The sequence below is a fragment of the Gymnogyps californianus genome, chromosome 1 (genome assembly GCF_018139145.2).
Source record: "Gymnogyps californianus isolate 813 chromosome 1, ASM1813914v2, whole genome shotgun sequence".
NCBI lineage: Eukaryota > Metazoa > Chordata > Aves > Accipitriformes > Cathartidae > Gymnogyps > Gymnogyps californianus.
The window spans coordinates 124079834-124103801 of NC_059471.1; the positions used below are offsets into that span (position 1 = coordinate 124079834).

At 38.9% G+C, this 23968-nt stretch overlaps 1 protein-coding gene across 1 annotated transcript; it reads right to left on the reverse strand.

The window, feature by feature from the left end:
• Positions 1 to 1502: 1502 nt before the first annotated feature.
• Positions 1503 to 22006, reverse strand: NXPE3 (neurexophilin and PC-esterase domain family member 3). The gene is made up of 6 exons (XM_050907820.1): positions 21921 to 22006; positions 21299 to 21511; positions 12489 to 13249; positions 9188 to 9261; positions 5693 to 5899; positions 1503 to 4766 (listed from the first exon to the last, which is right to left on the reverse strand). Exons 2-6 carry the CDS (start codon positions 21389 to 21391, stop codon positions 4216 to 4218), a joined length of 1686 nt encoding a protein of 561 aa, XP_050763777.1. The 5' UTR covers positions 21392 to 21511; positions 21921 to 22006; the 3' UTR covers positions 1503 to 4215.
• Positions 22007 to 23968: the final 1962 nt, after the last annotated feature.

A 23968-nucleotide genomic window follows, 5' to 3' on the forward strand; every position in this document is an offset into this window, starting at 1 on the left:
CAACACGAAACACCAGTGTGGTTCAGTGCTACGTCTCATGCCAGGCTTGTGCTGCTTGCACAGATCACGCCCCTCCAAATACACACCATCGGGGGGGGGGGGGGGGGGGGGGAATCACTTTAAGTGATTTTAATCTATAAACCATAGTGTGAAACTTCTATCCAACACACAGCACAAAAATGTAATAGGTAAAACTAAAGGAACTATAACACAACTATAAAAATATAAAGTATGTGGGATGATGGCAAACAAGACAAACTGAGACTAAATCAGATGAAACAGTTTAAGTAAACTTGCCCTCTTCATTAGGAACTTTATTCTTTCAGCTTTTTGGCTATTTAAATTGTTTTTCTGATCACAGCAGGAAATAAAAGACATTAGAGCCTTCTTTGTATTGTAAGCATTTCAATAATATACATATAATAGGAAAAAAAACTTTGAAAACAAGTTCTTTCTCTAACACACAGATATAGAGTCCTTCGCTGCTACCAACAGATAACAAGAGGCTTCCAAACAGTCTAAATATATATGAGTAGAAACTAAGCATGAAGCGATCTGGACTTAACAAGTAAGTGCTTTATAAATTAAATACGCATTTGTGATAGAAGTTTTTTGCTGTTACTTAAACTGTCATGAGTGGAATAATGTTTTAACTCACACTTCTGCCACAAAAACAAAGCAAAACCCCAATACCCTCACCCTTCCCAGGGGACAACTTCAGATCTTCAGTTTTGTCACATATACATGGAATTGTCACCTGTAGTACATAAAAAGTCATACAGACCCTTCTAGTAAGAAAAGGTCCCATTTTTAAATGCTTGCCTCTAATAAGTAAAGCAATGAAAAAACAATAATTCGAATCTCGTAAGGCAGAGCTGCAATAGTGCAGCATAGCAGATGAAATAAGAAGCAACTGAAAATGTGAAAAAAGGGAAACTTCTGCTTTTTATGCTCTCTTTTCATCAACAATTCAACTAATGTTTTTACTAAATTTCTGGAACAAAGAAATCAGCCTAACATGATACATATGAGAAACAAGATTCTCAAAATATCAGGTGCAGAAAATCACCATGTATCAGTCTAATCCATAAAATGGAGTTTACTTATTTTATAAATAAATTGCTCTGAAATCTTCTGATAAACAGCATAAAAATACAGTCTTTTTCACTGGGATTTGAGTGAGCTGGATTTTGAATAAAGAATTTAAAAAGGAAAAAAAAAATCTGTATTGAAAGGTTAATAATCAAAAGGCTCAGGACGAGAATGAAAGTATCAAAAATAATACAATTTCTTCCCTTCAAGTGAAGAAAATGGAAAGAAAAAGAAAACAGGGTTTTGAAAAATCCCGTTAAATAAATTTTTACGTGTAAAGGAAGATACTTAACTGACAACCAAGAAATTTCTTTCCAGTCCTGGTTCATATTAAGTAACTTGAAAAATAACCAACCTCTTAACCGAAGTCCCTATTAAAATCCATTTAGAATCTTAAAGGTTTAAAGAAACTGATTTAAAAATATTTTATTGCTTCTATGTTTCCATATACAGTACATACACAACTGGTAACAAGATGAGAATAGAAATGAAAAATAATTTATAGTTCAACTGAATGACATATAAAAGCATAGTGTCCCCAGTCTTCATCTTAAAACATGAGTAAATCCTCACTTTCTCCCTTTCTCCTCCCTGTCTATTCCAGAGCCCAAAGAAATGAAATATTGGTCCTCATTCCAAATCAACTGGCAATTTCCCTCAAGTTCATTACCTAAAAGTTAGTTAATCTGTTATCAAAAAAATTAAATCTAATTAATCTAAAAGGGAGAGGTTCTACCAGAAGGTGATTAGACATCTTTGCTAACAGCAGCCCTGTTCTCTTTCCCTCAATTGTCAAAACATTCAAAAAAAAAATGTTCTTCTCTATCTGTTCTTGGTAGCTAACAGCGATATAAAGTTGCCGTTGAAGAGCAGTGGTGAACACTACAACATTCAGAGAAGAAACATGCCACGACAACACTTTCACACATGATATAGCTTTGTGAGGAAAACCAAATGGTTAGTCCACAAATTAAGTAGTTTCCTTCAAAGCAAAAGTTTGAAGTCTTATTTTCATTAACATTATTTGGATAGATTTGTTATTCAGCATGAAAGCCTTATACTCTACCTATTTTAAAAAACACACCTGGAAAAGATGAAAGGTCATTTTGCATTGTGGTGGTTTACCTTCCCAGACCTGAATTGGTGTGGTCTCTTTTTAGCAGAGGATAAATTTCCATTAACTTATTAAAGTAAGAAATAATCACCTAAAGCTAATGTATGGACAGATACTATGTGAGGCAGTTGTCAGTAGGAACTGGCAAATTGGACCTCCTTAATTCTGATTTGAAAAGCTAAGAATAAATGCTATTTCAGTGTTTGCAACTCCTCCAGCCATTTTTAAACATTTTAAAATTGCTAAGTATATAGATGGATGCTACTGATGACTTGTACATGCTAAAAGCATTTACATTTGTTTTTAAAACAGTTCTCAGTTGTCCTTTAGAATGAAGGAAACAAAAAACACTGTTCCTGTAGCTGGTAGCATTAGCTCTCTTGGGGCTCCAGCAATAAGAGCACAATCTTCCTAACATAGCAGCAAACCTGGCAGAGAGTAAAACATTTCTAATATGAAGACATTTCAATTATTCCATTCTGTGCAACCTACCAATTTGCCTTATTAATCTTCTCAGTTTGCTCACAAAGTCTCAACTTTCATATTCTCCTTAAGCATGATGAGCTTCTTCAGAAGCACTCCACTACTGTTCTGACACATTTCTCAGTAAAGCCACTGGTAAAGGCTACCTTTGGCCTGAGCAGGACCAGAAATACGACAATATGGAACACTTCTCTGCTGTTTAATTTGTGGGCTGAATTTAATCAAAACTTTGTTTTCAAAGCGCTATTAGTTAAAACTATAGATGGGCTCAATCAAATTAGCAGCAGAAAACACCATGCCAAGAGGCCCAAGAGCCACCAGCTTTCACACCAGCAAAACCACAAATATTTACCAAGCATCTGTATGGAGGGTAACCCTGTGTGTGTTTGGCTTCTGGGTGCGATGTTTTTGACCTTTTATATTGGCAGCAGTGAAGCTCATGAATAAATGATAAAACTGCCAAACATAGAAGGGACATCATTGCACGGCCTTGACACCAGTGTGTGCCAGTTACTGTTACCCATTGCCAAACATCGTCAGGCGCATTCAGATCACTTGGCTTCTCCATACAGACACAATGCATGAACGATGTACAAGAGTAATGATCAGAAGCCCAGCTTTGCAAGAGCGTAACGGAACAGTTTTATCTTACAGGGAAGGGAAACACTTTCATTAGTGAGAGCTTCAAGCTTCAAGTAGGCAAGCCTGCAACTTGAACTTGCAGAAATTGCCTGAGACAGTGTCTTCACTGAGGTCATAATATACACGTTTCTCCATTACAGACAAATCAAGAAGTAGACAGTGTATTAAAGCTCAGAAGAGATTCAGTAGTACAGGAAACCAAACTAAAATACTGGCTATTTGCATTATTTAGCAGCCGTCTTTAAACACCAAGGGTGCCTAACTAGTGTGCTCTATTGAATTTCAGCAAATTCTTGATGACTTAATACTATAGATATTTTGATTGTGCTTCCTTGATTGATATTAGAGATTTTGGTACACTCCCTTCGTATTTCTAATTAGGACTTTGAAACAAGAACAGATGCTGCGCCTCTCTGACATACAACTGGAGGGGATGTCCCTCAAACTCTGCAACGTTGAGAGGAAGACCACTCCCAAAATTTTTCCCAGGTTTCACACACAGTTCTGAGCAGCAAGACCCTGGCAACAGAATCAGTGTCATATGGATTAAATTAAGCATACAGTGCAGACAACTAGTAAAGCTAATAACCCATATAATTTCTTATTGAATCCTGTCAATTTAATTTAAGGTGCTCTCTAATAATCTCAGATACGAATGATAAGGTTGGAAGGAATCAACCTTGCAGGAAGATATGGCCTGAACAGTCAACTCCTCTTTACCACCTTTCACAGCTACCCAGAGCTAAGGCCACCCCGCTTATACTGCATGCAAGTACAATAACCAGAGTTCTTCCATACCATCCAGCATAACTCGATAGCTCTGACAAAGAGCAACTTTCCTTCGGCTATAGCAAAAGATGATGACATAGGGATACCCACTTGTGCTAAGTTTGCAGAGGGCACACGTAAGATAAAAATGCATCTATTTGATTCTTAACAATGACTTCTTTTGGGTGCAAGCTATGTGGCAAGTAATGAGCCAGAGACATCTCCCAAGCATCCACAAAGTGCACAGCAATTCCTGAGAACATTTTCCTCATGACAGAATCAAGCTGAAAGGAATACCAGTCACTGTTAAAGAGGCTCACTTCTGGCCCAAGCTCCTGAACATTAGCCGTTCTGATGATGATTAAAGTCTTGGGGCTGCGATCCAGCAGTTGAATAATTGATCTCCGAATGTTCCTCAGCCGCCGGATATACACTTCCACAGGGAAAGTGCTGAAGTGGGACCATATGGTTATGGCTATCACCGTGTTTCTCCCACCCACTATGCCATTCAGTTCGTTGGCAACGTAGCGCAGTTCACTGCTGAAGACTGTTGAAAAGCGAATGGGTGGGCCATGACAGCGGAACTTCAGTAGGATATTGTGCTTCAGGTCCACAGACATGAAAGGGCCCACATTCTTAGGACTCCCCAGGTTAAATTCCACTAGATCTGAAAATCCAAGAGCAAGCATTAGTGAAAGATGGCATAAGAGATTAAAACTATCAACAAGATGCTAGGACCACAGGACAAAAGTAGCAGTAGATAAGGAAATCTGAACATAATTCTAAGAACTCTAAAATGAAACAGAAGGTGAGCATCATACATGTGCTAGCTGCATATTTCAGAGTGGAGTTTATGGGTGTTGAAATTTGCAAGACAGCACACTTCAGCTTCACAAGGCTGTTAATGCCTTTTCCAAGTTTCCCAAACTATTTTCTTCTCTCTCTCATAAAAAAGAAATTTTCCAAATAGACTCCTTCAGTCACTGTTGCCCTATGAATCCAGTGTTCATGGGAACCCTTCTGGCAACTTTAGGACTCCATTAAATTGGAAGATGACTTCAACTTGTAGGTATGAAGGAGTCTCAAAGTCTGTGTTCCAACACAATTTAACTGCTTTAGGGGTAAGGGAGGAATATCTAATTGGCTACTGAAATTCTGTTATGTAAGTTAAAATAAATACAAGAAAGGGCCCAAAACCAATCAACAGTAACGGAAGTCATTTGCTACTTCATTCCAAAGTCACTCGTGTGACTGGGATGCTGCAAGGCCTTATGCAGGCACCCTAAGTGACTTCTGCCGTGCCCCCCAGGTGGCCACCTTAACTCACAGCCACAGCAGCGGTCCTCACTGGTGAAACATTTTACAAGGACAACTTTGCAGATACCTTGTGGCCCCATTTCCAAGGCCTATATGTTTCCAGTGTCTGCTCAAACATTTGACTAACTGCCTTTCTGCCAAGACTTCTGATGATGTTTTCTTTCCTCTTGCTTTGTTTTGTCATTGTCATTCAGTAAGATCAGCTCTGTGTCTGAGGTGTGAGAAATAAAGCTTTGCAAAGGTCTTTAAGGACAAAACCAAATTAAAAAAAATAACCTGGAACAAATGCTGTCAGATATTCAAACCACTGCCTTATTGTAGAGTCTCCAAACAAGTGGATTACTTTTCCCTGTAAGCATTTGGTTATATCATCTGACTTGTTAAAATGATGGATCCAGTGTGTTGTAGACCTCCACTGGTCTTCATAATAATAACCAGAAGGGGAAACTGTGGGATCTTCAGCTCTGTCCATACTGCTTGAATCTGGAAGAGAAAAGTTCTTTGAAATTAATATACAACAAAACCAGCCTCCATAACCTTCATGGACATATAGCCAGTGATGTATGAGCATCTGCCCTAGTTGAAAGCAAAAGAGTGTGATGTACCACGTAGACTGAAAAGCTCGATGCATCACACTTCTATAAGCCCAAGTATTTCACCGCCTATTTCTGCAGCAAAACCTGCAACTACTGACAGAGCTGGTTGAACAGTTACAGTTTCACTTGGTTTAAATTCAACGGTATCTCCGATGATAAAGCGAAAAATAGTAAGCATCTGACGTCTTTCGCACTTAGACAGAAGTGCTCAATCGTGGATGCTTGCGAAAGGTACAGAGGAGCACAGGCAGAGAGATCAGCAGAGCACCTTCTTCCTCCAGCCTGGGCCGGATCCCAGGGTCCCCAGGCCCCGCCACCCCTCGGCTGTCAGCGCCCGGCGCCGGCAACGCTCGGTGCCGAAGCGCACTGCTCCCCTCTGGCGGCCAGCCTGCCCACGGCGGGGATGCTGCGGCTGCTCCGCGCACCGACCCGGCCCCGCCGCACCAGCCCCGGCCGCTGCAGCACGGGACACCGACACCAACCCCCCCCAAGGTGACAACCTGGCACTACTCAGAGGGGGAAAGGGAAAGAAAAAAAAAAAAAAAATCCGTCTATGGAGTAACACGCACACCGACACCCCTGCTCCAGCCACGCATGCTAGAAGGGCGAAGTCTGAATCATAAGGACTCCAAAACTAGGAAATGCCAGAGTTAAAGCCATGACCAAGAATTTTATATGTGCCCTTTGAATGTATGAATTATGAGAGTCTCTAATTCCATGGATTTCATACTTTCTCTCTGCTATCTAGCCCCTTCCCCTTTTACTGCCTGGGATAGGCGGGCCCCTGAGGAGTAATTAGACTACACCAGGGAAGCTCTGTTCCGTAGGATGCCTATCTAACTTGAAGAAGTTGGACGATACGTTGCAAGTGAGGGCCAGAGATTACAGGAAGAGAAGCTCCAATCTCATGGTTATGTTAGTCAAACATTGCCATATTTCTCTTAGTATCCAGCGTGATACTAGTACATTGAACTTCCGTGAGGTCATTACAGGTTCCTCCTCTCTCACATGTGTCTTCAAATACCTAAACTGAACAAGCACGGAGCTGTTCCCTGACACAAACACCAGCTGCGTGCAGCAGCCACGTCCAGCTGTTTAAACACTTTTAGTCACCTTGGTGTGGAGACTACCTGTTAAGAACAGTCCCTGGCCTGTCCTAACTTGCAGCTGTTTGGGAAAGCACACAGTGCCATGGCCAAAATCATGCCAGGGACCGTTCTAACTATGTAAAAGGACAGGCAGTGGAATTCTAGGGCCCAGAAGCATCCTCTGGTAGATGCTTCATTATAACACAGGTGTAACCAAACTCTAAACACTCAAAAAAAAAAAATTAGACCATAAGCATCTTTAAACACCCATTCCTAATAGGCATTTTTGGCCTCACTGTTTCTATACAATCTTCTCTGGGTCTTGCATTAGTAGATGTTAACCTCCTTTGACCTCACAGGAACACTTACTATTATGTTTGTATAACACAAAGACTATAATCACGAGTACCACAGAAAAAGCCATTAGAAAATTTTATCTTTGGATGATTCTTTAAATCAGGCAACAGGGAAAATGAAGGAAGAGAAAAAAAAACAACTAGTAATGTTGACTCATACAGTATGTATGAAACAGGAATCCTACAAAGAAAAGGAAAAATCCCTTCATATGGTCATGTAATTAAAGACTAATTCATAATGTGAATTCACAACTTCAGTTCGTTTGTTTCTTAAGTTTTGATGTAAAAACATTTCCATTTTTTACCTTTTAAATTGATTCTTAGACTACACATATATATAAAAATGGTACTAGAACAACTTTTTGGTGCCTCACACTAAACCTAACACCAGCATTTCAAATCTGTGTATAGTATCATACCAATTTGGCTCCAGAATTCAGAAAGCCATTATTTTTGCATTTTATAGAAGAGAGTAAAAGCTCCAATCTGAATAGTTACAAACCAAGAATAGAAATAAAAGGTTGTATTTCAGAAAAATAAAGTTTTAAGAATCAATTTGATCTACATTTATCCCCAAACAGAAAGGGATGTGCAAAAACAACAGCAGAACAATTAAATTTAAGCGTGCCATCAATCCTAACAAATCCCTACATCCACAATCATTATACCAACGTATTAAGTTTGTTTATTCAGAGACTGTTCTTCTTAGAAGGAATTTCCCTGAGGAATACTGTGCTACTCCTATCAACCCTTTCTAACTCAGCATTAAACCTCAGGAAATGCAGGCAGGCTTTGATCACCTGTAACTCCTGAAAGAAGGGCGATATAATAAAATTTCAAATTTGCAGCAGTTTCTGCGAGGAAATATATAAGATTAAAAAAGCAACAAAAAACATGTCATCTAAAGGATCTGGAGAAAGAAAGGGGGGAAAGCGCTGCTGACTTAATAGAAGCACTCTATTTTTTTGTGAACAGCAAAACTAAAAGGAAGAAATGCTGTAAGGTTGTTTTCTGTTAAGACTTTATTGCTCAGGTCAGGAACTCTACTTTTAAAGTCTTCTACAGCCTTACAGAAAAAAAAAATCTGAAAAGCTTTCAATTAAGAAGTAATTCTCTGTATATCACATTTTATGCAGGCTTTTTAGAGGCATAAAAAGCGTGCACATGGATATGAATGAGATAAAACCTCTAAGTTTAACTTAGTACGGACTGTCTCTTTGTTTTGTTTTTAGACATGGTACAGAACAATTAGGTTCTGGTCCACAACTGTAGGTTCTGACATCCTGTGGTAACACAAATTATAGTAATACTTAAATGCAAATTGTCAAAATCTGTTAGACAAAATTCTTAACAAAGAAAGAAATTAAGAAACACCACACAGCTGGTTTTGCTAGATTAACTTGAGAGTTTGGTGAGCAGTTACTATAAGACATTTTACATCTCTGAGTAAATGCTAGAAAAAAAGACACTTTTGGCAAGAGAACAAACTTTTTTAATTATTTTTTGCTAAAAATCCCATTTATGTATGTAATTTTAGGCAATTTTGTTATTAGTACTGAACTTATATTACAGTTAACACCCAAAAGCCTTCATCTTCCTAATACAAATTTAAAAGTTAATTTCTATTCCATGCTATGAAAACAAACAAATCAATTATTACCTCATGCCTGTTGTTCTTTTTATAAATTTAATTATGAATTACAAACAAGAATCTTATAAAGTTCACTTTACCTGTAAATGCCTTGGGCTTTACCATCACTGAATCAGGTCCACTGGAGAGCAGCGGCCTTTTGATATTCACATCACTTGAACAAAAACAAAAAAATAATAATTATATCTGTAAAATTTGAAGGTAATATTAAGCTCATTTTTTCTTAATCCACTTCAAATAAGTACATAGGACTCACACTAAGAATTTTTTACTTTAAGTTTACTCTGCTTCTGTCGTGGTTTAACCCCAGCCGGCAACTAAGCACCACGCAGCTGCTCGCTCACTCCCCCCACGCAGTGGGATGGGGGAGAGAATAAAAAAGAAAAACCTCATAGGTAGAGATAAAGACAGTTTAATAGGACAGAAAGGAATGAAAAACAATGATAATGATAATAATAATATGACAATAGTAATACTAAAAGAATTAAACTATACAAAACAAGTGATGCACAATGCAATTGCTCACCACTCGCCGAGCGATGCCCAGTTAGTTCCCGAGCAGTGATCTGCCCCTCCCAGCCAACTCCCCCCAGTTTATATACTGGGCATGATGTCATATGGTGTGGAATATCCCTTTGGCCAGTTTGGGTCAGCTGTCCTGGCTGTGTTCCCTCCCAACTTCTTGTGCCCCTCCAGCCTTCTTGCTGGCTGGGCATGCAAAGCTGAAAAATCCTTGACTTAGTATAAACACTACTTAGCAACAACTAAAACCATCAGTGTGTTATCAACATTATTTTCCTACTAAATCCAAAACCCAGCACTATACCAGCTACTAGGAAGAAAATTAACTCTATTCTAGCCGAAACCAGGACAACTTCCTGTAGCTGAATTCATTCTGTATTAATTTCCTCGAGACCACTATCACTATTCTGAATCAGAATTCAAAATTTCATAGCACTAGGACACAAATCTTGTGGACATTTTTACTGGCACAAACCTAGATAAAGCTATCAAGCTATCACAGGCCTGCAAGAAGCTTTGGGGGATTTACCACAAAGATAGGAAGTTCCCAGCTTGTGGTACGTGTACCACTGCCAGGAGACAAACCACTGAAAGGGTACGCTGCAGCAGCAGCTCCCAGCTCTACCAGCTCTCTATAGGTGCTTATCACAGTAAATACCTCTGTTGAGGTAGTGTCCCGGTTTCGGCTGGGATAGAGTTAATTTTCTTCCTAGTAATTGGTATGGTGCTGTGTTTTGGATTTAGTCTGAGAATAATGTTGATAACACACTGATGTTTTAGTTGTTGCAGACGAGTGCTTACACTAAGTTAAGGATTTTGTTTCCCACGCTCTGCCAGCAAGCAGGTGTGCAAGAAGCTGGGAGGGAGCATAGCCGGGGCAGCTGACCTGAACTAGCCAACGGGATATTCCATACCATAGGACATCATGCTCAGTATATAAATGGGGGGGAGTTGGCCTGGAGGGGTGGATCGCTGCCAGGGCATCAGTCAGCAGGTGGTGAGCAACTGCATTGTGCATCACTGGGTTTTTTTTTCCTTGGGTTTTATTTCTTTTTTTCTTTTTTTGTTATCTTCCTTGTCATTACAGTTATTATTATATTTTTAGTAGTAGTAGTATTATATTTTATTTTACTTTAGTTATTAAACTGTTCTTACGTCAACCCATGAGTTTTACTTTTTTTCAATTCTCCTCCCCATCCCACTGGGAGGGGGGAGGAGTGAGCGAGCAGCTGCGTGGTGCTTAGTTGCTGGCTGGGGTTAAACCACAGGTAGTTACTGCTTTCAGCCCCTGTAATCCCACAGCCTGCTCCGCAGTACATAGCCGAGCTGGTGGCAGTCCAGCACCACCACCACCTGCAGATCTAGCCCTAGACTAGGCTAGCAGTGGTATGTCCTGCCTCTGGGGAGATGGTAGTACCAGCCAATGTCCAACCAACTTCAGAGATCCCCAGCAATAAGGTCTTCCAGTAGGACAGCAATTTGCTGAATACAGAAACAAAGCGCATCCCCCTAAACAGCAAGAGACCTCAGAAGTACTTGTTTGTGGACATCAGTGAATTCTGATCATTTTGTGTTGGACACATCTCACTACTGTGCAGCTGTGACAGATGCAGAGGTTTAATACTAAGCTCTTGTTCTGTTTTTGTTGCTGTTTTGAAGAGAATCCCTGTCTAATGTTTTTCTCCATTTCAGAAATAAATTATTTGGAATTTCTATAAGCCATTTCAGTCAAGGATCTCAGAGCTGAACGAAACAAAAAACAACAAGCAAAAAAAGTTTCCCACTCCCATTTGGAAACATCACCAATCAATATCAGCCATATTTTACAGGTGAACTGCCTGAGGCACAGAAAGTCAAAAGACCCAGTTACAAACTTGATAAGGAATAGCTAAAAAACAATTCCACTGATATTTACTTTTGATTTCTGGTCTTCAGTTACTAACATGCACACACACTTTCCTAATTAAACTATTTGGAGCTGCTACTCTAAAAATCTTTCCCAATTTAAGCCTCAAGTGGACGTACTGCTGAAACACTTCCCTTCAACACCTTTTTTGGAAAGCAAGGCAGTAGCCTACAACCACTATTCTGACACTACACAGTAGCTAACTTTGTCTAATTTCAGCTGAGGGTATATACAGAAGCAGTTCTGTCACATCTACCCATGCACTAAGAGATGGGGTTTTTTTCAAATGCTGAACGCAGAAAAAAAAAAAGATGACTGTAAAGCTAGATTAGTTTGACACTTTATATAACATGCACAGATCATTTCCACTTGCACAGGTATTGCTCAGCAGTTTGTTCTACCAGCTGTTTTCTTTATGACTGACTTAAAATTATTCCTAAGATTTGAAAGTCGTACTGAGCAACAAGGAACACTTTGCATTACATGTAAGACGACTTATGCTGAGGATAAAAACAACTGGTATTTTGTGTAAAAATAAGTCTAAAACCTGGACCTTTTTTAGGTAGTTCAGACTTGGCCAAAAAATACATCTCAAAACATTGTTATTGGTATTGCAAGCATAGGTGTGGAAACAAAAAAATAAGGAAACAGTCCCCCAAACCACCACTAGATTTAGACAGTATGCTCTTGTAAAATTTAGCAGGTGCACCAGTGTTGAATTCAAAGCATAGAGGGAGAACTACACTCCAAATATCTTTAGTTTAAGATTACTGTGTTCTTGCATGGCTGAATGGAGGGAAAGAGAATATTCAACAACTCACATCAAACACCTGCTCCTGCAGATACACACCTCCTCTAAGGCAATCTGTCGTATTTGACCAATAACCTAAAGTTTGCCTTTAAAAAAAAAAAAAAAATTACTTGACTAAGTATGTATAAATTCAACAACATACCTTTGGAAAAAGAGGCTTTCCTCTTGTGTCAGAAGACCTTTTTGATATCCACCCTTGGCATGGCTGATTCGGCTGGCACAGGACAGTTTTCGAGGCTTGTAACAGAACCACGGCTCACCCGTGTAGAGGTCTGTGAAGTTACAGACCGGGAGGTCTCCAGGCAAGCAAACATTGCATTCAGTAGTTTCCGAATACCTCCCAGACTTGAATGAGCTTTTGAAATAGACCCTGTCTGGCCTTTCTTCTCGTAAACGCAGGAGGACTTGGATTGCTTCACTTGGATGGACAAGCGACACAGAAACTTTGACCTCTCCTGGCCAAAGCAAGGTAAAGAAGACTTTGTAAAGGCCATTATGGCAATCTACAATCCTTCCCGTTGCTCCAGCTTTCAGCAGAGGAGAGTGAATTCGTGCCTGTAGATAGTCTCCGCCATACTGCTTGGGTTTTCCGTGGAAATCCTTCATACGAACAAGCACCTCTAACTGATCACCCACCTTGAAGAACCTGCTGGGTTTCACAATCACAAAGTCACTATGTGTGGGATCAGTGCTTTGTACAAAGGCAATTTTGCCATCAGGGGGTTTTGGCCACTGTATTGCAGCAAGCAATGATGCCTGTTCCGCTTGTTCTCTTTTGGACAAAGTCTGCTGCTTATAACCACAGTAAGGCTTCCTGGTAGTTTTGGTTGTGTGTGATAGAGAATGCTGGACATTGTTTTCTGTTATCCAATTTGATCCTGAAACTGTGTCATCATCCAGGTGCTGGGGAGGAAAAAAGATTACCTGAAACTGTGCTACTAAATGAAACACTATGAATAACGGACGCTTTGTCAGGAAACGATCCCAAGAACTGGGCTTTGCTTTACAGAGCTTTGAAGCCGACCAAATGAAGCAACTTTACTGGAAGACACAAATCTATTACTTTGACCATGGGCTTTCTAAAGAAACAGGTGGGCAACCTGTGGTTACCCTCCTCTGGCAAAGAGGCTTTTATATAAATCAGGCCCAATATTCTCTGTGGCAGTATTTTGGCTACCAGTGTATTCTGTAAATATCAGCAATGTGAAAAAAATTACAAAAGGTTGTATGATTAAATAATAATTTGTAACTCATGTTTAATTTTCTTACTGTAGTAACATTTTAGTCTTCAAGCACAATGAGGTCTAACAGCTGCCCAATATAATGCAAGGAAATAGGGTTTCTTTGAGACATTACACTGCAGATGAAGCTGATGCACCCCCTGCACATGCCTTTTAGTGAAGTCTGCTGCATGTGGCAGCTGCAGTCATTCATCTGGTCACACTCACATTGCTTCTTATCTAATTATCTGAAACGTGGGTTTCCCTGTAATGTACAGATTGAAAGAAATGGAAGAAAAGAAAGGAATGCTTCAGGGGCAATGAATTCATGAGCTGGTGGGCAAGTAAAATAGTCTAGGACAAGCTAGGACTAAATAGGCAAAAAAAATTATTTGTTTGTTTATTTTTAAGATTTTGAAATCTATATACAGCTGCTTCGAGAGCCAAATGAAACACAAGCAAAGCATCCCCTAATTCACACAAGAGTTTAAAAATTAGAAGTTAAATACAAAGCTAGACTAAGAGAGGGGACTTCTGCTGTGACTTGACATCATTTTCCAAAACTGTATTTTTATGCAAATGACTGCAGAGATACCATCTTCTTCATGACATCACACAATTTTGCAGGTTTGCATTAGGGAAATTTAAAAAATAGCACAGTCTAAGACTCCAGAGCTACCTGTGAGATTTCTAATCAGCAAATCCAAACTTACACCTCAAATATGCACAACATCAGCAGTTAATGAGTACTTAATTATCAGGTGTAAATAGCAGAACTTATCCATACTTGTATTTCCTAGAGAAGCAAAATCATTTTTCAAGCAAAGATTAAAATGATATAATGTACCATTCACATGGCATCAGCGAATATGCTAGTTTAGATTTGAAAGATTGCTAAAAAATTAAAACTATGCTATTTGAAATTTTTTAAAAGATCATTGTACTTACCAATATCCTAGTGTTTTCTGTTTACTTCCTCCATAATTAACTGCTCAGTAACGCACTAAAATTCCCAGCACTTACATTAAAGCCTTATTTATTGTTATAAACCTTTCTTAGTCCATTGAAATATCACCTAGAGTACGTGTACATACTAAGTTGTTTCCCCCCCTGCAACATTTTATTTGAATTTGCCAGTGTATTAAAGTCATTTGAACGACAGAGATTCAATATACTTTTTAAGAAGAAAGGTAAACCTAACAAGCAATAGAAACGCACAGGCTTTTGAAGCCTGTTACATAAGAAGCTGGTTTTGATCAGCTTAAGAGGATAACGAGCACACTAGGATGTAAGATGGATACACAGAATCTTCTCTGTTTGATATCCATGTTAACTATAAAACCTGAAATTGTAAATTGTTACATTTTAACTATAAAATGTAAATTGACACGTATCCACAGATACACAAAATGTTATTATCACAATAAAAGCTTTTGCTTCTGTTTTACATTTCCACCCAGGATTTAACACATTTTCCCTGAAGGCCATCTGAGGTAATTCATAATTATTTCTATTTTCCATCACAGCAGCCAAAAATGCAAATGTATCACTGCACATTACTTTTATTAATCCAGTAAATTTCAGGCAAAGCTAAGAATGTATCTCAGGCACAGTTCTACTTTAAATCTTGCCTACATGCATTCTTGAATTAAGGCAAGTTTCTATTTTTGGATACCTTCACAACTTCTTCCTTTCACTTGCTCATGCTTATACATAACACAGAAAATACTGCATGGAAATATTTTTAAAAGTTAGCTATATATTTTGATGCATCCAATAAGCTGGTAACCATGTCTCAGTCAGCAAAAATGTTTAATCATTTTCCTATGGAGGGGTGGAAAGGGACAATATGTGTGTTTGATTAATTCTTGTGTTCAGTGTAAGGTCTCAAGAGAAAGCTTCTATATTTCAGCTGGTTCTTCAATGGTTGGTACTTTGGGGCAGGGGGCGACATGGAAAAAAAAATCCTTTCAAATGAAGATGAGAGATGGTTACTTAAGAAGGCCTTAAAAACAGACCTATCACTGTTTTTAACCTCCTATAAATTTCTTCTGAGTTTTTAACTCAGTCTTTCTGTCAGAGATGTAGAAGATGTCATTTATGGCCTAGCTAGCCTTTCTGAAGTCTTTCCAAGGGCATACCTATATCTTTCAGTGGAAAAGGGTGCAGAGAACACCAAGCCAACAAACTCATACATTCAGAAAACAGAGCAGACAACATACTTCTATGTCTCTACAGCAGTCCACCTACACAGCCTTTTTAGCAAAGCACAAGGCCAAAACTCTTCACTTTGTATGCAGCTGAGGTCCTGGACAAGCACTGCCACTTCAACTCCGGCATCTCCAGGTTCTGACCTGGACCAAGCAGAATAGATCATACCACAAATATTTCCTCAGTCAATCTTCAAGGGGGTAGGGGGGCAGGGGGTGAAATCTCTGTGAAGATAAAACCAGAACTTCTTCAACATTCTGAAGGAACATTCTTTCTCTAACATCCTTGTTGATCTTTACAGCCCTCTCCCAAGCCCAAACAGGACCATACATTATTGCAGAATTATAAGCTTACATGTGAAAGTAAACCACACCATGTATGCTATTCACATGAGAAAATACTAGAGATTCCCTTTCCCAGTTAAGGCAGGGAAAGCTTCAGAGTCAATTAATATACCAAAGATCCTTGACTGGAATAGAAAAACTTTCCAAACTATCTTCCTTTCTCAAGTGCTTCCCACGCTCATCTCCAAACATGTGCTCAAGTTCTACTATCTCTATGGATATACGTGGCTTGCCCTGAGGCAGATTAATAGCTTAGTCTGTCCCCATTCCATTTCCTACCCCCTCTTTCACTGGCATTTCCAAATCTCTCTGGCTCCTGTATGTTAAGACGTCATACTGAGCCCATGCAGAACTGTGGGCTCTCTACTCTAGTTAGTAGCCAAAACAAAACAAAATCTCTTTAAGTAGGGCAGGTAAAGAGCGTTTCTCAAGATTTCTCAAGAGTCCTCTTCCTTTACAACACAGATTCTTTTAGTTTTTAATACAGTCTCCACGTTAAATAACACTTGCCCTGCTTTGCTTATTTCCATATATACTCCATTCAAGGTGTCTTGATTTTGAGTGCAATTCCCAAGGGGCTTTGTTTGTTTGTTGGGTTTGAGGTTTTTTTGGTTGGGGGTCGGGGGGGTGTTGTTTTTTGTTTGGGGTTTTTTTTAATTATTATTTTTTATTTGCTGCATTCTGAAGTTAACAAGAACCCAAATGTGACCACAAAGTAATTTAATGGATGTCTGCCAAGTAACGCAGGCAAGACAGAACAGATTACATGTCAATTAAGCACAAACAAATCCACAAGCTGTTCCTGGTGCATGAGAGATATCATAAAAACCTAAAAAAAGGAAGCTGTATTTTCAGGAGAACTAATGAAAGTTTCAGCTCAACTACTCAACTTTTAGCATTCTCACTGCCAGCTAAGCAAAAATTAGATATAACATACAGCCTCACCGAGGCAATCATGCTCTCAAACATATTCTGGAAGGGTCACAGGGTACTTGGTTAGACCTGCAATGAACACTTGTCCTCAGTTAAACGCAATAACATTGGTGGCTGATAAAAAATGTTGAGTATTTCAACTGCTGCTGAAAAGGTGGAACTCCATCTCAAAGCCCAATATCTTCCACCAGCTGTAACGGTTAGCTTGGCCTAGTACATTCAGAACAATTGCTGTAAACCTGCATATGTCACTAACATCAGAGCAGGAAACATCACAGGAGATTCCCAGGTGACAGGCATGGGGGCGTGTCCCGTTTGCCCAATAGAGAGTCTTAATTTATGCAGCAGACAATATTTGAAACTGAACAAATACCAATTACTGAAAGGTCAGTCATCTTATTTTCAGTAATTTTCCACTCCAGGTACTTTATCCCTATTTGTTGTCTAAGACAGGCATGAGATCAGTTCACTGTCTTTACTGTCTCACAGCACTGAGTGGGTGCTAAGTTACTCCAAATGTCAAAGCCAATGCTAAAAAGCCATCACCTGACAGACAAATGTTCCAGCAATAATCCGAGTAAGATGATGCAGTCATCTTTTGTAGACACCTGCAATTTAGCAGCAAGAATAAAGAAAACTTTGTTACATAGTTCTTTTGTTCAGTTTCAGCTGTTTGATTCCACACACCGTTCCCTCATCCTTGCAAGAAACTTCCCCTCTCCCCATACACTCTAATTGCTTTTAAATAAAAGAATGCTCACAACCAATCCTGAAGTGGTTCTCTCACTCTAAAGGCAATTGGTACAAATATACAAACTCTTCTGTATCCTAAAGGCATGATGTTGCTCCTCGGCAACAACTTGGTACTTCACCATGCAGGTTTATAGCAATTGTGCTGAATATACTAGGCCAAGCTAAGATTTACAGCTGGTGGAAGAACATTTTATCTATCTGGCTGTGTCTGGGAAAAAAAAAAAAAAACAAACCAAAACCCCCAAATCCCCCCCCCCCAAAAAACCAACACACTTCTGGTACTATAATGCAGTGGTCAGCTATGGACCTCAAGGGAGGGCTTACTCCATACTAAAAAGCAAATTAAACAATAAGCAGACTATCAAATGTTTTGTGGACAGCTTGATTTTTTTTTTTTTTTAATTTTTGTTTAACACAAGCTAAGAAAAGTAAAATTCTGACATGGGTAGGAATGTGGAGAGGGTATCATTAGTAGCTTAAGAAGTCAAGAGGGAAGATTCCAACATGAAAAAGTATAAAATCCTAAAGAGAAAAAGCAGAGAGGCTAGCTGGGGGCTAGCTGGTAATTGCCTTAGCTCTTTAGCTTTAGCCAGCGTCCTGGTTTCAGCTGGGACAGAGTTAACTCTCTTCTTAGTAGCTGGTACAGTGCTGTGTTTTGGATTTAGTGTGAGAATAATGTTGATAACACTCTGATGTTGTTGTTGTTAGTTGTTGTTAAGTAGTGCTTATCCTAAGCCAAGGACTTTTCAGTTTCCCATGCTCTGCCAGCAAGGAGGTGTGCAAGAAGCTGGGAGGGAGCATAGCCAGGGCAGCTGACCCCAACTAGCCAAAGGGGTATTCCATACCATGGAACGTCATGCCCAGTATATAAACAGGGGGGAGTTGGCCAGGAGGTGTGGATCATGGCTTGGGAACTAACTGGGCATCGGTCAGCAGGTGGTGAGCAACTGCATTGTGCATCGCTGGTTTTTTTCTTCCCCCCCTTCCTTTTTTTTGTTATATTCCTTTTCGTTACTATTATTATATTTCATTATTACTATTGTTGGTATTATATTTTACTTTAGTTATTAAACTGTTCTTATCTCATCCCACGAGTTTTACTTTCTTTTTTTTTTCCCCAGTCCTCCTCCCCACCCCACTGGGAGGGGGAAGGGGGAAGCGGCTGCGTGGTGCTTAGTTGCTGACTGGGGTTAAACCACGACAGCCAGCTAGATTAGAAGATTTGGGGATGAGAAGCATGTCTGATACATTTACAAACACGTTTTCAACAGTAACCAACAATAAGCCCTCCTTCCAGAGCCTGAACGGATTTGGTTATAGATATTCTGTGAAAGCTTTGTAAGACTTTTTCTGGCTTTGATCTCTGACTGAAAAGAATCAGCATAGATACCTATACTAGACTGCCTGGAAAGCTATGCCAAAGACAGAGTCAAATACCAGAGCAGGTCCATTCAGAAAAGTCAAGACAACAAAATGGGTTAGAGTTGCATGTTACGGCATAAAGATTTACCAGCAACACAATACTTAATTGAGTTTGGAATATCAGATACGTAAAGGTCAACAAAGCCACACAGATACTTATCATAAATAGTGGCAAGAAAAAGCACAGAGTGAACACCCGTACTGCATTTTTCATTTCACTCTCAAAGCTCTGCCAGAGCCCTTTTCTCTAAGAAATGTAATTTAAAAAAAAAAAAAAAAAAAAGAAAACAGTCTAAGATTCAAAATATCAACACTGTTCTTCATGCAACATCCTAGGCCAAAAAAACACGGAAAGAGACAACAAAAGAAAAGCCACCTTCTATGTTACACAAAAATGATCATGCTAACTCAAACCAAAGGTCCATCAAACACAGTATTTTTATTTCCAGTAGTTTCCAACAGCAGGTATGTGGGAAAAGAATACAGGCCAAACATGTTGTGATACTTCCTCTTGAAGACTTAATCCAGTTTCTAGCACTTTGTGGCTTAGAGACTTCTTAAACAGTAGGGCTGACATCTTTAAGATTTAGTATCCCCTAATGGATTTTTCTTCTATGAATTCATCCAGAGTTTTTGAAAATATGCTTTTAGCAGCTACACAGTCTTACTGCAAGGACTTTTGCAGCTTTGCTGCAATCCATAAAAAAACCACCCCTGCTTCCTTTGAATTCAGCATCTGCAGTTTTTATTTAATGTCTCCACTAGTACTGGAATAGGTAACAAACATTCGTTCTTTAGTTATTGATCCTGTGTCACTTGTGATTTTAGACCTCTCAAACATCTTCCTTGCCTTTAACTGAACCTCTTCCAATTCAACTATATCTTTTTCAGGGTGAGAGGGGATTTTACAGCTCCTCTTTTGGATCATTTCATTTGGACATCACTAGCCAGGAGGAAAAAAGACTCTGCAAGCAGGATACACAAAACTTAAAAGCATAAAGCAATTATTGATTGGCTAACATGCATAAAAAATAGCTATGATTTAACAAAGTATTAGGCTAAGCATTATTATGCTCACCCACCAAATGCCGCACTGGATGGTCTGGCCAGGCGGGCAGCCAACTGGGCAGGGTCAGCCTCCAAGGTTCCCTGGAACGGATCCTCGGTGATTTTATCTGTCTTGACTTTAGTCTGGGGTTACTGACTAATGCAGTTTGAAAGTACCTCTGCACTAAGGTGGTAAGTAAAATGAAGAAATGTGCAAGTCAGACACAGCAGAGGAAAAAAGGAAAAGGCAAAGAAAAGTTGCATCAGTACATGCTGGAGATCAACTAGCTAGCTAACAGCGCTGCAGAAAAAGACCTAGGGATTCCGATGGACAGCAAACTGACCACGTGCAAACAGCATAGCATTGTGGCAATGAATTAACAAAAGCATAACCAGCTGATGGAGCAAAGTGATAATTCCCCTCAATTTGACCTTGGTGAAGCCATACCTAGAACACTGTGTCTGGTTTTTGGACACCTCGTACCAGAGTCAAACTGGAGAGACCAGCTAAGAGCCCCTGAGATGATTAGGGGACTGGAGTACACGACAGAAAGGAGACACTAAGGGAACCTGACCTTTTTTTTTTTTTTTTTTTTTTAAAGTTGGAGAAGACCGAGAGGGGATCTAACTGCAGTCTTTCACTACCTAAAGGGGAGTTACAGAGGAACTGGAGTCAGAACTGCACAGTAGAAGGACAAGAGACAACTTCCACTGCACGTAAGAGAAACATTCTTCCCTATGAGAGGGGTGCAGCACTGCAACAGGCTGCCTAGGGAGGCTGTGAAATCTGACTGTCCTTGAAGACTGTCAAAACTCAACAATACCCTGCGCAATCCAAGCTGACTTTGAAGTTAGGCCTTTGAGGAGGGTGTTGGATTAAATACCTCCAGACATCCCTTCCAGTCTGAATTTTCTGTGATTCCAAGTTGTAGCTAAATGCTGTCAGTCAAAATTCTAACCTTACACTCAAAGAGGAATAAGGTTGCTCAAGCCCTCTTGGAGAAGAAACAGGCTCCACTTACCTCTAACTGAAAAAAGTTATGGACCAGCACCACAATAGCCAGTACTGCCATAAGCAGGCAGAAGAGCTGCAATCTGAACGAGTCACGCCACATTGTCCGTTCATGTCTTTCCCTCCCATGTTAGACGCTGCCATGACTTCCATTCACCACAAACATGAATGTCATTTCGTCTCAGTAGTGTACAAGAGAATTCAGGTGACTTCCACTTCATTCCTGCAAATGCATTTACAAAAATTATATTAAGTCCCCAAAATATTATTAGAAGTGAAGTCGAGTTTAACACTGAAAGCATATAAATGGCAGAACTTCGCATGGCAACAACTGGCACGATAAAACTGTTAAGACAGATTTTTGTGGCATTAATCTGAACAGTACTATCTGTTATGTTACTTCATTCTCTTGGGCATGTCAAGGCAAAACCTTATCATAAAGCCAGTCTCATCTGTATTTGATACAAAAAAAAAAAGCAAAAGAAGAGTGCAAGATTTCTTTCTGGCAACTAAAAAACCAAAACAACCAACCACCACCCTATTTATCCATTAGGCCACACTATCACCATCCAGCCATTGTGAGCCCAAGACTTCTAGCAGAAACTTGTGTTTTTAGACATCTCCCTAGTTACCTGATTAGAGATTCCAGTAAGTTGTTATTAAAGACTAAGGTCTGAAGCAAGTCTGGATAAGCAAGATAAAAGATATTTTCTCCAGTTTTCTGCTGGGGAGAGGAGAAAAAAAATAGCTGTAACACCTATCAGTTAAACAGGAGATATCTAACAGAGTTGAATGCACTAAAATTGAACTTCAGGAATCTTCTATAACCTTAGACTACATCCTCCCTGTTCATTGTTTTTTATCATTCCTTTTACATCATGTACTCCTATGCAGCTCTAATGGTAAAAAAAGTGAACTTCTGGGAAGAATGCAAGGTGTTGGGTTTTGGTTTTGTTGTTTATGATTTCTTTTTAAATAAAATAGAACAGTAGTCATGTTTTTAATAAAATTTAACTTTCATGAAATATATTGTTTCTTTGAGGTTGCTTGATAGCTGATCCGTTATAAAATCACAGACTTAACAACCATTGATAAACAGTTCTCACAGCTTAATTCTTGTTCAGTTTGACTCATATCTTCCTTCTTTTTTAGAGGGACAATTTTAAGGCAGTCATTTTGCAAGCAAAAAGGGTACTACGTTCTTGCAGAAGGAGAAGCTCTAAACTTGGAAACAGACAACAGATGGCAAGGAGAGACAGTCAAAAGACACCAGTCTCTTCAAGCCTAATATTCTCAAAGCAGTGTTACTCATACAACCATCCAAGTGCAACAATATAATCAAATGATTAGATAAACTTCGTATAACTTCCTATAAATAGCGTAACTGAGAAGTTATACTATTTATTAAGACTATATGAAGAATGCTGTGTAAATTTAAATTAAACATAATGATACCTTAAATATCAAAATTAGATAATTAAATCATCCATTAAATGAATATAGACTAGAAAACTGAAATATATTACTGGTATAACCAGGACAGTCTCAAAATAGACCGCACATGAAATTGCTTTACAAGGATTATAGGGATTATAACTTCAAATGCTTTGCTTAGAATTACAGAGATTTTATTTCTGACTGATGAACAAGCATTGAAAGAGTAAGACGTCTATTAAAGTATCAAACTGACAAAATGCAACAAAAATGCAGCTTTGTTGGAATAGTTCTGTGCTAATATAAAGTATTAAATTTGTCTAAAATATCAACTCGAGTTTTAAACAATAACTGATAATGAATATACCTAAATACATTAAAATGCTAATTTAAGGCCATATTGAGGAACAGAAACAAATACATTAGAGAAAAAGGGAATTTCCAATTTTGTTGCTGTGAATTCTCTTCAAATCACTGAAAAGCACGAGACACTGAAAATTAATAGAATGTAATTTCATACACCTAAAAAGGCCACGGAGGCTACTCCAATGTAGTTTTGTTCAAAATTTTCCATATTTCTGTAAATGTCACAAGTTCTAAAACATTCAAATGTACACGTTCAGAGCTTTCTTTATATAAAGGCCTTAACATACTTCCAGTTTCATCATCCCTGAATAATTGATCTAGTTCATTTTTTATGTAACAGAAGCACATAAATATGCCAAAAAGCCTTAGATTCTCACCCTATTCTTGGAGCGTTCTCTGAAGCCATCCACACAAAAGGCCAAAAATAATCCATATATACACACACATAAATATTCTTTAATAAAATCTCATATATTGGTGGTTTGCTTGCAGTGACACAAAATAACATGGTAGTTAAGACTCCTTACCCATAAAATTAATTTTGTTTCTACAATAATCCAAGGATTTTTTAAAAAGTATTTTAATTTTTTTTTAACTTCAGTCCTACACCTTTGAATTTTCTGCTATTTATTGTTAAGTGTTACTCCTCTCAGCTTTGTTCCGTCTTATTACACACCCCATCTTGCCCAAGGTTAAAAACAAAAACCAGCTCAGTGATATTTTTATGACCAGTCTTCAAGTTCTCTCATGCTCAATCACAGGAGTGGGGTTTTTTTTCCAAGTCGTTAAATATTGTCAGCTCTCTATCCCAATACTTCCCTAAGCCAGTAGCGTTGCAAAAGCACGTATTAGCTCAACTACTTCAAAGAACTGTCATGCA

Bases quoted from the DNA above. Each gene is read 5' to 3' on its own strand.
- NXPE3 (XM_050907820.1), bottom strand. From the start codon at position 21,391: ATGTGGCGTGACTCGTTCAGATTGCAGCTCTTCTGCCTGCTTATGGCA. The intron at 9,262-12,488 runs GTATGTTGTTGA...TTTTTGTTCAAG, and splicing joins GAAAGCCTCTTTTTCCAAAG to TGATGTGAATATCAAAAGGC. The intron at 5,900-9,187 runs GTAAAGTGAACT...TTTCTCTTCCAG, and splicing joins AAAGCCCAAGGCATTTACAG to ATTCAAGCAGTATGGACAGA.